The 12326-nt window shown below is 35.6% G+C and overlaps 1 protein-coding gene across 1 annotated transcript; it reads right to left on the bottom strand.

The window, feature by feature from the left end:
- Positions 1–845: 845 nt before the first annotated feature.
- LOC131874062 (chromo domain-containing protein LHP1-like) lies at positions 846–1415 on the bottom strand. Its single transcript, XM_059217280.1, has 2 exons — positions 1377–1415; positions 846–1136 (listed from the first exon to the last, which is right to left on the bottom strand). Exons 1-2 carry the CDS (start codon positions 1413–1415, stop codon positions 846–848), a joined length of 330 nt encoding a protein of 109 aa, XP_059073263.1.
- Positions 1416–12326: the final 10911 nt, after the last annotated feature.

Below are 12326 nucleotides of genomic sequence, written 5' to 3'. Positions count from 1 at the left end.
CAATTTTTCTCTCTATCATCTGACTAACATTTCTTCAAGGTGTATCTGAGTTAAAATTGGTTCAAACATTATCATACAAAAATGGATTCATTTGCATTCATAATAGATTCATTTTAATTTCATTATAGATTCATTTTCATTCATAATAGATTCATTTGCATTCATTATAGATTCATTTGCATTCATTATTGGTTCATTTGTATTTATTTTTCATCATTACTACATACATGTGTTACCATTACATTTAGAATCATATAGAATTCAAATAGATATGCATCATAAAACTCATAAGCATACATGGAAAGCAAAACAATACATAGATCATTACCAAAACCTACATGCTATATATATAACTCAAAAATGATAATGTGTGTGAATACAATAAATAAGCCCAAAGGTTCAAATAACATGATCATCCAACACTGCCTCTATCAGCAGGTGGATCCTATCCACTAGATTCTGCCCCAGGATGTCGAGGTGGTCCCATAACGCCACCACTGCTAGTCCATCATGAAGTAGATCTACTCAATCTCCTCCCCATGAATGCACTGAAGCTAGGCTCTCTCTGATTCTCAGGGATGGCTCTCTCATATGCTTGTCTATAATAAATAGCCTCCTGCGTAGCAGTGAAATATCTCTCCCCCTAGTCATGTGCATCTGTACCTGCTCTAAAAAGCTGATCAAAGGCATCCATAGTGATCCGACATCATCGCACTGCCTCATCTCTCCCTCTGGAGACGAACTCGCCCAGCCTCAAGGGCACCATAATCTGCATGATAGGTCTCTCACTCGACATCTCATCTAGCGACCTCATCCTCCAAGCTCTGGACCCATGCTCTAAGAGTCTACAGCTCATCCCCATCACCAACCTCTCCTAACCCACCCTCTATAGCAGGCACATCCTCCAACTCTGGTATATCCTCATCATCATCCCCACCCTTGCTGCTCGATGATTCCAAAGAATCATCGCTGTCCTCACTACTCATAGACTCGATGTCTCCACCAATGTCTATGTCCTCATCTCCCTCTCTTCGCTCACCACCTCCCCCATCTCCACCACCTCCTCCCCCATCTCCACCATGTCCTCCGGCCCTCTCCCCCACGTCTATCCTCAACCATTGTCTAGGATGGTGAATCTGCTATGCTATAATAGGAACAGTAGGATCGGTCAAAGGCACTGGCCCGTGCCTAGAAAACCATGTATCATACTCCGCCGTCGTCCCTGGATCTGCTCCACCTCTATCCCAACCCTAGAGTAATGGCTGTAAAGAATCAAACTCCGTAGAAGCAATAGGTGGCTGAATGCACACATCCCAATCAGATACCTCTCGCGATACACGAGCAAAATATGCAATAACCACAAGTGTCACCTATACCTCACCGAATTGTCTGAGAACCCATGTAGGAAGATACATCTCTATGATCCGCTGAGTCTCAAAGGTCCTCCCAATAAGATATCTCTGATGTCGGCAGAAAGACAAGTGCACTACATCATCACGCCAACTGGGGAAATCTAAGTAAGGTCTCCAAATGAAATATTGCAATATATCAAACTGATGTCTCCAGTACAAGGTGATCCCCAAACCCCTGTGTCTGATACCTGCTATATACTTGAAGGCATAAGGCTCACCCGGCTACAAGTCTACATGAATGTGTTGGCATATGGACACTCCAATGAGACATTGTGTGTGATTGAAGGTTTTGTCATTGATGGCAACCTTGCAATCCTATGGCACCGGCAAGACTTCATACCAGCAAAGCATTACACAAGCAAGACAGTGCACCGGCATCAACAAGATCACTCTACATCGGCACCAGCACAGAAGAAAAGATGTATACTAGCATAAAGGCCGACAGGATTTTTGATATGTAATATTTTGTTTATTATTGTAAGCTGACTTGGCAAATTGTAAAATGACTCTTGTATATAAAGGAGATCATTGTAGACATTTAGAGAGGTAAGGTAGCGAGCATAAAAGAAAATTATTAGGTAGACCTAATGTGCAAATTATAGGTCAAGGGTATATGTAAAGAACAGAGTTAGAACTTGTACTGAATTTGGCATTGGAGATGCTATTGTAAAGCAGTACAAATCTTTGGATTAGTATAATCCTCATTGTAAGTCAGTGTGACTTCTCATTGAGTAGTGAGCTCTAGGCAGTTGGCCTTCCTGCATGTACAGGCCCCTATTGTAAGTAATATTCTCTTATTGGCTAGTGAGTGAATATTGTGGGTCACAAATCCCACCGAGGTTTTTTCCACACTGGGTTTCCTCGTTAAACATCTTGTGTTATGGTGTTCTTTTCATGTGGATGTTTCTAATTCTATTTATTGCATTAATTCTTGCATACCGGTATACTGCTATTTTATGTTCTACATGTTTTAACTTAAGAAATTATTATCACCAGTTAGATACTGATTCACGCCCCCCCCCCCCCCTCTCAGTATCTGTGGGAATCCTAACAATTGGTATCAGAGCTTGGTCCTCTATTTTCAGAAGCCTAACAGCTTGAGGAAGATCTTGACACCGATAAAGATGGAAAATCTGACGAATCAACTTGAAGGAGCTCTTACTGACTATGATAAAGAGAAGTTGAAAAATATCAAATTAGAAGATGATTTAAGAGCAGCTCAAGATATCATTTAGGCACTTCAAGAAAATCTTACTGTTACAAGAAATAAGAGAAGAGAACTTTGTGAAAAATTGCAAAATAAGAATGATGAAAAGGAGTCTCTTAATGATATGATAAGCAAGCTGAAACAAGAGATCATGACAACAAAAAATGAAATGCAGGATATGACTATGAGATTTTGCAAAGAGATTGAGGATAGAAAGAAGAATGAAGAAGAATTGACTAGAAGACTAAGTGATGCAGCAAATGAGAACACAAGACTTAGCTATGAAAATGACATGTTGAAGACAGATCTGATGCATACTCAAAATGACTCAAATGAACTAATGAGACAAAAAGAAATCTTGAAAAGGGAATTGGAAACTGCAAATCAACATAAAGAAAAATTCAAGAAAAGCTTAGAAGAACTTGGTACCTTACTGAAGAATCAAAAACCTAAAGGTGACACCTCTAGAATTGGCTTTGCAGTTGGAGAAACCTCTGGTACTGCAAATACTCAGGATCACAGCAAACCGGTAAGACCACCTAATGCTTATAAATTCAATGGAAAATGCTTTAACTGTAATAAGTATGGTCATAGGAAAAATGAATGTAGATCTAGGAATTATCAGAATATCAATACACCCACCAGTCAATGTTCCAAATGCAACAAAGTTGGTCATAACTTTGAAAACTATAGAATGAATATGAGATGTTATGTTTGTGGAAGATTTGGACATTTATCTAATCAATGCAGAACACAAACCGGCATAGGTTATGGGAAAGCTATTCAGAAAAATAATGTAACTTGTTATGCATGTAACAAGATTGGGCATATTGCTAAATTTTGTAGAAGTAAAAGTACACCAGTAGACAACAAAAGTGCTCGCTTGAAAGGAAAAGAAAAAGTTGAAGAGGTTAAGAAAGAATTCTCAAAGAAATGGATTAGAAAAGCTGATCTAAACATTGGGAATACTCCTCCACCGGTAGAACCAACAAATGCTTCACCGGCAGGACAAAGTGATGCTTCACCGACAGGACAGAGCAATGCTCCACCAATAAGAAGTTCTTCATCTAACTGAAGAAAAATTCCTTGAGGGTTTGGCAATCTAATGACACATGTGCTATTATTCCCTAGGTTAGAGATAAGAAGTTGAAAATTACTTAACCGGCAAACAATGTTAAGTGAATACTTAACCGGCATGCAATTAATGTGGTAGATAGCAAAAAAGACTTTATAAAATAAGGTTTTGGCTGCATTTCATTTCACCATGATTTCAAACTTTCAGAGAGTGCGAAGATTCTGAGCTAAGGCATTTCGAGAAAGAAGCAAGCACACTCCAAGCAATCATTCATCCAAGATAGAAAAAGGTATTTAATCATGGCATCCACCTCTGCAATTGAATACATAGAGAACCCTACTATTGTGGAACTAATTAAAAGACCTAAGCCCGTATTTCAGTTAGTCCCCGAAATAGCAAAGAAGGATGATACCTTAGGTGCATTTTCTCAAATTCCTAAAAGTGTTGTATATGCTGAAGACCCTAGAATGTACATCCACTGCAATATTGAAGAGTTAGGAGACAAGGAAATCAAAACCATGTATAAAACTGAGATATGTGATTATACCGACAATGTTAAAGCTGAACACAAAGTTATTGAAACCCTAGGATTCACAGAAATCCTTAGCATTCCTGAATTTCCTAAAGATGTGATTAGGATAGTGTTAAGCAGAGTTCATGGAGAATTTTTCTGGTTAGATGCAATTCATAAGATCACCAAGGAAGCGGTAAAGGCTGTCATAGGGTTATCGGCCACCGGTAAAAGACCAAACAAAAACAAGAAGGTTTCAAATGATTTAGTCATAGACCTAACAGATGCAACATTTGATAAAAGATCTCTAAGGGTTAATGATGTAAAGGATACAAATGTGAGATTCTTAAGTATGATATTAGGTTACAAAGTCACTCATGCTAATAGACTTAACTCAGTTTTAAGTTTATGTATTAAGAGTGCTTATGATATGATAACAGACAATGCAAAAATTGACATTTGTGAATGGTTAAAGGATGAACTAATAGACAACCTTGGAAAGATAAAGAAGGATAAGAAAGGAACTTTCAGATTTGGAAATCTGTTAGTATGCCTAATGCTTCATATAACAAAATAGGTTCCCGGTATAGGATATAAAGAACTAGGATATGACATACTAGTAGGAAAGCAATTGACAGAACTGTTTAATACCATGGGTGAGAACAAGGAAAACAACATTCATGACTTTTTCCAAGAATTAAAGACAAAAATGAAGAAAAGGATAAGGTTATCTCAGAAAATTGTAGATAAATACAAAGATGATATATGCTTTGTTATTAAAAAGGATGAAATATGGATGGAAGCAGTCTCCCAAGGACAATCTGGGTAACAGAAATGGGCTATGAGATAGATGACCACATAGTTGAAACTTATGCCAAAGCACTTCTGGAAGCCCCCAATGAACCTAAGGAAGAAGTCTTTGGTAGTGCTAAAACCATAGAAAGCCAAATACAGTCCAAGAAAAGAGTGAAGAAGGTAGAGGCATTTGTGAGGAAAGGATCCAGACAAGCAAAGGCCATTAAGGAAGATGTATTAAAGAAAACCGGCATAACTGAAGATGAGTTGGCTGCCCCACAACCTGAAGCTCATCTATCACCAGTAGGTACTTCTTTGGAAGGTGACATGCCAACAACTTTTAAAAGAGTTGTTAGGAAAAGAGATCCCTCACCGACAACCACTCCTTCACCTAGAAGGACAAGGCATAAGCAACAAGCTATGAGATCTCCAGTCAGAAAGGTCACACCTAAAAGGAAGCTAACTCCTAAGAAAAAGAAAAAGACAAAAACTGACTTGGCACCTCTAGACATATTGCTAAATGAGATCACAGAGGAAGGAAAACTGAAAAACATAGGGAAAATTTATGACACCCTATCTGTTGATGAGAAAGGGCAAGTTGAGGAGAGTGCAATACTACATATGGACATGTTCAAAAAGTTTTTGATGGAAGTTATCAATGAAATACCTAATGATTTATACAAAAGACTTGAGGCCAGAAGGCAAGGAGTGATTGAATTAGACAAGAAAATAAAAATAGAAAAACTACTTGTTGTATATCCGGTAAACTCCCCAAAGGAAATTGATGATCTAATTGCTTAGGAAAACCAGACTGTTTTCTCCATTGCACACCAGCATATTTCACTGATGGTAGGAAGAGTTACAGAAGTTATAAAGGAAATAGAAGATGGTTGGGACATATTCTTGGTTGAAAAGGAAAAATAAGAAGAATACAGGAATCCCAAGCCTATTAAGGTATATCAGAAGGATAAGGACAAAGGGAAAGGCAAAGTTGGTGGACCTCCAAGCATAAAGGTTAAAGACAACCTACCTCCACCTATGAAAATCACAACTCCTGAAGACCAACCGGCAGCAGAAAGCATGGATGTAGAGGATAGTAATCCAAATCCTGAAGTCCTATACACTGTAAATGTTGATACCCAAAAGATCAACATAAGAGTTGATAAAGATACAACTAAAAGGTTAGATATGGCTAAAAAGCCTCTAGTAATAGGAGATATAGAGCAACTGGTAGAGGATACAGGGAAAAAGATGGAATCTGAGGCACAAACAGAGAAACCAACAGAGCTAAAGGCTCCAGAATAGGCTCACAAGGAAACAATGTCACCGGTAAGTAATGAAGCAAGAAAACTAGTGCTAAAAGAAATACAAACACAAACTGACCTACCAAAGGTCAATACAAGCATGGTCACTTCCACCAATACTCAGACTCTTGGATCATCATCAACATTCAATTCAACTAATGTGACTGAGGTATTGCTTGAATCCATTAAGAAAATGACTGACTGTAGCTCACAGGCTTACAAAGCAATAGATGATTCAATACCAATTTTGAAGATAATTGCTCCTGATTGTAATATAGATAATAAAGATTCTTTAGGACAGTTGGATACATTATGTAAATACATTTCTAGAAATATTGATAAAATAAAGAAAGAATCAGTAAAGAACATAGTGGAAAAGGAGAAACATAAATTCTTTGAAGAAGAAATAAAGAAGTGTAACAGAGACTTTGACACACTTCTACCAGAACTATGTAGTTTGTTGAAACAATATAAAAATTTGTATAAAGACACATGCAAAACAAACTTCTTGACTGTAGATATTGACAAGAAAATAAGCAAGACACCGGATGAGATAAATAAGCTTGCAAACAATTTTGTCAACTCACCGGATTCACTATCTGTTTTTGAAGATAAGTTAGCAAATTTTGAGGAAGAATTGCTTAAATAGGAAAGAGAGAAAGAGAGAATAATAAACAAGGAAAAACACTTGAGATCCAAACTGAGTCCAAGATTGGACTATCTAGCATCTCTGCGGAAGGAAATCTCAGAGGCATTAGCACAGGGAAGTAAAACACTAGCAGAGCAATTAAAGCATCTCACCGGTACTGTGAAGAGGACTAAAACAACAATAAAAGATAGGAAAAAGTTTATGGATAGTATAAACTTAATTTTGGGCGATCTTTTTCAGATAATAACTACCCAACTACAAGGTTGAGGATATGACTACAAAGTCTACTAACATCTTGACAACCTTTGTCATTGATGCCAAAGGGGGAGTAGTAGGATAAGAAAGTTCAAAGACAAGAATCATATGCTCAGGGGGAACCCTTCATATTTTTGGTAAACATTCTTTTTGGTAAATTTTTTTTTGGACTACACATTTTGGGCACTTTTTGAAATTTCTCATGAGTGTTGCCATCAATGCCAAAGGGGGAGATTGTTGGCATATGGACACTCCAATGAGACATTGTGTGTGATTGAAGGTTTTGTCATTGATGGCAACCTTGCAATCCTATGGCACCAACAAAGCATTACACAAGCAAGACAGTGCACCGGCATCAACAAGATCACTCCACACCGGCACCGGCACCAGCACAGAAGAAAAGATGTATATCGGCATAAAGGCCGACAGGATTTTTGATATGTAATATTTTGTTTATTATTGTAAGCCGACTTGGCAAATTGTAAAATGACTCTTGTATATAAAGGAGATCATTGTAGACATTTAGAGAGGTAAGGTAGAGAGCATAAAAGAAAATTATTAGGCAAACCTAATGTGCGAATTATAGGTCAAGGGTATATGTAAAGAACAAAGTTAGAACCGGTACTGAATCTAGCATTGGAGATGCTATTGTAAAGCAGTACAGATCTTTGGATTAGTATAATCCTCATTGTAAGTCAGTGTGACTTCTCATTGAGCAATGAGCTCTAGGCAGTTGGCCTTCCTGCATGTACAGGCCCCTATTGTAAGTAATATTCTCTTATTGGCCAGTGAGTGAATATTGTGGGTCACAAATCCCACCGAGGTTTTTCCCACACTAGGTTTCCTCGTTAAACATCTTGTGTTATGGTGTTCTTTTCATATGGATGTTTCTAATTCTGTTTATTGCATTAATTCTTGCATATCGGTATACTGCTATTTTATGTTCTGAATATTTTAACTTAAGAAATTCTTATCACCGGTTAGATACTGATTCATCTCCCCCCTCTCAGTATCTATGGGAATTCTAACAGAATGTCAAGCCTAGAAATAGAAATGTGCTCCCATGCCCATGTTTGAAGCAAAGTAACACTACAACTGATAGAATGGTATCCCAGATACACAATACCATGCATCTGATAATACAACATGGCAAGTAGACAAGGACCCCAAGCATACAGTCGATGATGTACAATCATATCATGGAGCACTCTGCCCCATCCAAATGGAAACCCATGACCTCGTCTGTCAAGTATCAGTAAGCCACTGACAATACCGCATAATACAATGGTTAGGTCATCATAATCTAATCGGGCCCAAGGGATCTCATAACGGCCACTGATCTGCAAATCTTGAATCTCACACTCAAAAAGTGCACATAGTCTGGCAATGCCATCATCATGGTCATATATAACTCTCTCACCATGAATGGGAATATGTAGTATATGCTATACATCCTCTAAGGTAATGGATGCCTCACCAGTCGAAAGATGAAAAGAACAAGTCTCAAAGTGCCACCGCTCTATCAAACTTGTAATCATGGCCTTGTTGGCCATAACCTCTGGCAAATGCAAAACATGGTACAGACCAAGCTGATGGATACGCTCAATCTCATCATCCAGTAGGTCAGCTCGAAGATCAAGTCCACTAGGTCTGCTCTGTCAATAGTATAACACTCCAATGTTCTCTTGCAATGAGAAAATGATCAAAATATCAGCTATTAGATCCAAAAAAACTTAAAAATTTTCAACCGCATGACAAAAAGTTACATATACAACAAATGCGTAACAGTTATGACTTATGCGGTACAGAAATCACTCTTGCATGACAATTAGAGCTAATGCGTGACAAAATGGGCGCATGCGTAACAAAAAACACTTATGCGTAAAGATATAAACAAATGCGGCATGTTAACACTAATGCATGACACTTATGATGCATGCGTAGCATTTAAAGCGAATGTGGTACACTTAACACTAATGCGTAAAACTCGACAAGTGATTACGTAATGGAGAGCAAAAAGTAATCAGGGAATTTTTTTCAAAAAACAAGCATAAAACAGGCAAAAATTAGGCAAATTTTTGGAAAAGTACCATGCCGCCAGTCCCAGGAGGTCTCTGATATGAACGTACATGGTCCGATAGGTGCAATCGAGCTCTATAACCAGCCATGATGATCAAATACTCGGAAAACAACACACAAATTTCAAAGAAACCAAGGAATTACCAAATTACAAATGACCAAATGAAATCCTAAAATTCTCTATTTATAGCTCAAAATTAGGGTTTTACGACACCTCGACACCCGTGGTCCCCGCCAGCTTCAAACAACTTGTAGCCTACTCAAACGATCTCAAAATGACATGAAATTTCACATGCTTGCTCTTTATACTGGTATCGAAAACATGGTCTCAATTTTTGAATTTTCTGACCACATTTTCCGAGGGGGCATATTTATACTATACAGCAACACCGGGGCATACTGGGGCAGAATTTTTCATTTTCTTTGAAACAATGTTGTTCCAACTTTGTCTCAAAGAGGGGCAAATGTAGACACCTAAAAATGTCTCATTGATCATGTACTAATTATTCCTCTAATTGATTAAATAATCTGTATTATTTAATTAATTTAATTAATCTATTTCTTCTAATTTCATATTTCCTCATCATCTTATTAATTATTCTATTTTCTTATTCTATCATTATTTAATCATTTTCTAAATATTAATTAAATATTTATTATTTAATTAATTCTGATTAATTCCCCAATTTAAATAATCTTTATTATTTAAATAAATTGCTAATTATTCAATTTCTATCTCTAATCATCTAATCATTCAACTCTCTTCTAAATCTTAATTAAATATTTATTATTTAATTAATTGTGATTAATCCTTGAAATTAAATAATCTTTATTATTTAATTAAAGTCCATTTCTAAAATAATTAAATAGTTTCTTTAAATTATTTAATTAACTAATTGGTTCTTCTAGTTCCCCAAATTCAAATTTCGTTTAATTTCATATTTTTCTAATTTCTTCCAAATTCAATTACATGTGCATGATTTCAAAAACCAAATTGAAAATCAAAGTCAAATTCTAAATATATTCAAATACTAAATTGAATTAAATTAAATCCAATTATTTGAATAATATCTCATGCAAAGATTAAATTGATAATCTAAAATCTAAATGCAAGCACATGCTAAATTAATTAATTCAATCAATTAATTAATTAAATCATTTATCTCTCCAATCTCTATTTTCATCTTTCAGTTAGCTTTTTCTAAATTTAGCTCTTTGTGTTATCCTCTTTATTTCCTCCAATCATTCTTTTTCTTCCTTTAGTTAACTCTTTCATCAATTAGTTGACTCCATTAATCTATTCAATCTATTGAGTTTCACTCCTACAATCAGCAGTTCAACTATCAATTTTCATTTGAGCTCACCTGAGTTCCACCTCTTGATCATTTTGTTCCACCTTTCAATCAATCTCATCCAATTTTCTAAAAATTGAGCACCCAATCTCCATTTTCAATAATCAAGAACTTTGAATCTTTGTGTCACTTGCAGGTTACCAGCGCAATATCTGAGAGCCATCATACCATGAGGAGGAGAAGAGAAATGGAAGCAATACGCAGTCACGGAATAGGGAGTTCTTGATTTGATTATTTTGATTCGTATTTCTTAATTGCATTATTCCATTATATTGTTTGTTAAATTCTGATTAGGATAGGGATTCATGATTTCCCTTGTTTCTAATTGATTACTTTGTTAATTGAAGATGAATTTTGCATCCCACACAACCTACTAAGGGTGGAACACAACTTGCACATGATGAAGGTTGTGGTGTGCATCCCAGTACTCGAGGTATTGATGTGCTATACAATTTTTTTTATGCAATTATTAATACAATTAAACATCTTTAATTGAAATTGGTGTAGTAATTAATGCAACCTTTTTTGTTTTTATTTTAGAGCATGTAGAGTATGGTGAACAAGTTGAGCATGATCAAGGTAGACAACATTAGGAACGTGATGTGCCCCCATTAGGTAAAGAGGACCATTGTTATTCCTTTAAACCAATTTAATTGCAATTGGTGTATTGATTAATGTAACCTTTCATGTTTCAACTCCAGAGGATTTAGAGGCTATTCAACATGTTGAGGATGAGGCTAGACAAAATGATCAAGAAGATGATGTGGCCCCATCAAGTAAAGAGCACCCCTGTAATGTTCTTTTAATTAATGAAATACTTGTAATAATAATAAAAAATCTTATGAATTTAACCCATTTCTTTGTTATTGCAGTGGACCTCCCTTTGCATAGGCGTCCTCATCATGAGTACAAGACTAGGCATACATTAAGATCACAAGCAAAGGGCACAACAATTGAAGAGGGGAAAAATGATGAAGAAAACGATGCTCCACTTAGTCTTTAATTAGCTTCAAAAAATAAAAATAAAATTATTGTAATCGTATTATTTGTTAATGAATGAATTTTATGTGTTAATGAATGTAATTATGTGTTAATGTGTCATGCCCAAAATTTAGGGCAAAAACGGAATGATTTTTTTTTTTTTAAATACTAATTAATTGACAAGTTCGCTAACACAACATGCACTAATGTATTTGCCATATCTATATTCAAGCTAACTCTGATACTAAACTAAGTATCGACATTAATTAAATTTTATTTGCAAAAATCTAAATGATTTAATTTTATTTTCACAAGATATCTAGTCAATAGATTAATTAAATCAAACTCCTTAAAAATAGTAGATGAAGATAAATTTAATCTCCAATAAGACTTTATAGTCTAAAATCCATTTTTAAATCAATAATTTTAATAATTGTTTAAAGTGTCTATTAATTTCTTAATAAATGTCTCCCATAAGTTTATTTTTATTAAAATCAAAGAACCAATCCCCATTTTTTTTCTATAGTTCCATGATTGACAACCATCTCTTAATTAATTATTTGATTTACCATCCGCCCTATAAACAACCTTATTATTGATTGTTTTAAAATAATTTAAACATTAATACACATAATGGATCTTAAAATATCTTTATTATATGCAACTAAATTAGATATATTTTTCCTTAGCAAATATTAATACAACG

The sequence above is a fragment of the Cryptomeria japonica genome, chromosome 3, assembly GCF_030272615.1.
Source record: "Cryptomeria japonica chromosome 3, Sugi_1.0, whole genome shotgun sequence".
Taxonomy (NCBI): domain Eukaryota; kingdom Viridiplantae; phylum Streptophyta; class Pinopsida; order Cupressales; family Cupressaceae; genus Cryptomeria; species Cryptomeria japonica.
Note: the sequence above shows the minus strand (reverse complement) of the source record. Positions and strands in the feature narration are given on the sequence as shown.